This window comes from Austrofundulus limnaeus, unplaced genomic scaffold, assembly GCF_001266775.1.
Source record: "Austrofundulus limnaeus strain Quisiro unplaced genomic scaffold, Austrofundulus_limnaeus-1.0 Scaffold823, whole genome shotgun sequence".
Classification (NCBI taxonomy): domain Eukaryota; kingdom Metazoa; phylum Chordata; class Actinopteri; order Cyprinodontiformes; family Rivulidae; genus Austrofundulus; species Austrofundulus limnaeus.
The window spans coordinates 76,613-78,156 of record NW_013953225.1 but is presented as its reverse complement, the minus strand read 5'-3'; the positions used below and the strand labels follow the sequence as shown (position 1 = coordinate 78,156).

At 37.8% G+C, this 1,544-nt stretch overlaps 1 protein-coding gene across 1 annotated transcript in view; it reads right to left on the bottom strand.

Moving 5' to 3' along the window:
- Positions 1–1,544, bottom strand: part of lrrc75a (leucine rich repeat containing 75A) — a gene marked incomplete in the record, with an annotated part of 36,891 nt that overhangs the window by 13,352 nt on the left and 21,995 nt on the right. Inside the window, 1 exon segment of the mRNA XM_014028859.1 lies at positions 878–1,151. Within this exon segment, the coding sequence (XP_013884313.1) occupies positions 878–1,151 (274 nt within the window).

Below are 1,544 nucleotides of genomic sequence, written 5' to 3'. Positions count from 1 at the left end.
GACTGAAAAACTTTGCGTGGCTGCTGCACATTCTCACGGCAGGTGAAAAGTGTGCGTTTATTTACGCACACTTTCATGCAACACTGGTTTTGATACATCTCAACGTGGGCGTAGAACCTGGCGTACGCAACTTTTTTATGCGTACGCACCGTTTATACATGAGGCCCCTGGTGTTTCTGCTGCATCATCTTCAGACATACGTCTGATATGTTCTGCTGGTGTGTGATGTGAGATGAGTCATGTGAGGGTGAGATGGATCATTTACAGCCAATAGGGTGACAGAATGGTTTATGTTTATACATCTCATCCAACCACAATTAAAGGCACTCTATCTGGGACGCTCTGTATTCAGGATCTCAACAGGTTTTTTTGAACGATGACAAGTTAGAATGAAAACAAGCCAAAGTGAAATAAAAATGAAATACTTTTTGCATTTTTAACAAGTAAGAAGTAGAAAGTACAGATAATTGCATAAAAATGTAAGAAGTAGAGGTAAAAAGCAGACTGAAAAATAATTACTTCGGTAAACTATAAATAACCAACATTTCTACTTAAGTAAGGTAACAAAGTATTTGTACATAACTATTTGACACCTCTGACAACAACAGCTTAGGACTTAGGAAGGACTTTGATGAAACTTTCAGATAGTAATCATTGGATGTACTTTTACAACAAAATAACTTCTGGTGTCAATCCAGTTCATGATATCCTCCATAAGTTAGTCAACACAAATATTAGTATAATTTTTGTACTCAGAGGGTCTCTTTAATCAACATGCACAGATTTAACTTTCAGACAGTGTGGTGTTTAAAAATCCATTAAATAATACAATTGATTAACTGACGATGGAAAACGTGTAAAAAGATGTTTTTCTGACCTTCAGGGCATCTGTGAGCTCCTTCAGAATGGCTCTTGTTAGTCTGTTTCCATTCAGCGCCAGGGTCTCCAGATGTGGCAGAGCAGCCAGTGTGGGAAGAAGCTGGAGGAAAGCTTCATCTGTCAGTTCGGTGAAACCCAGCTCCAAGCTGACCACGGCAGACGAGTGACGCAGAAGGTGTGCATTCAGACGCTCCATGTCTCGAGTTGTCAGTGGAATCCCAGACAGATCCAACGCCCCACTGGACAATGGTGCTGACAGCACTGCCTTCAAACTGAGAAAATATCAGACATTTGTTCTGGGTTATTAACAGATAAATCTGTTATTCAACAGTACTTGCATTTTGCTTTATCATTTTTTAAGTGAAAAGAAAATAGAGACAGAGAGAAAAACAGAGAGAGAAGTAATTAGAAAGATAGAAAGATTGAAATAGCAATTAGAAGTACTGTATATTAAATATACACCAACAAAACACAGGACCACACACCCAACATCTGTCCGCTCACCTGAAAAATAAATGGATAAATACACGGAGGGCATATATAAAAATATACACATACCCATACATATATAAAGATATACATACATACATGCCTACATTCATAAATATTGTCAGTATGTACAGGTGCTGGTCATAAAATAAGAATATCATGAAAAACTATATTTA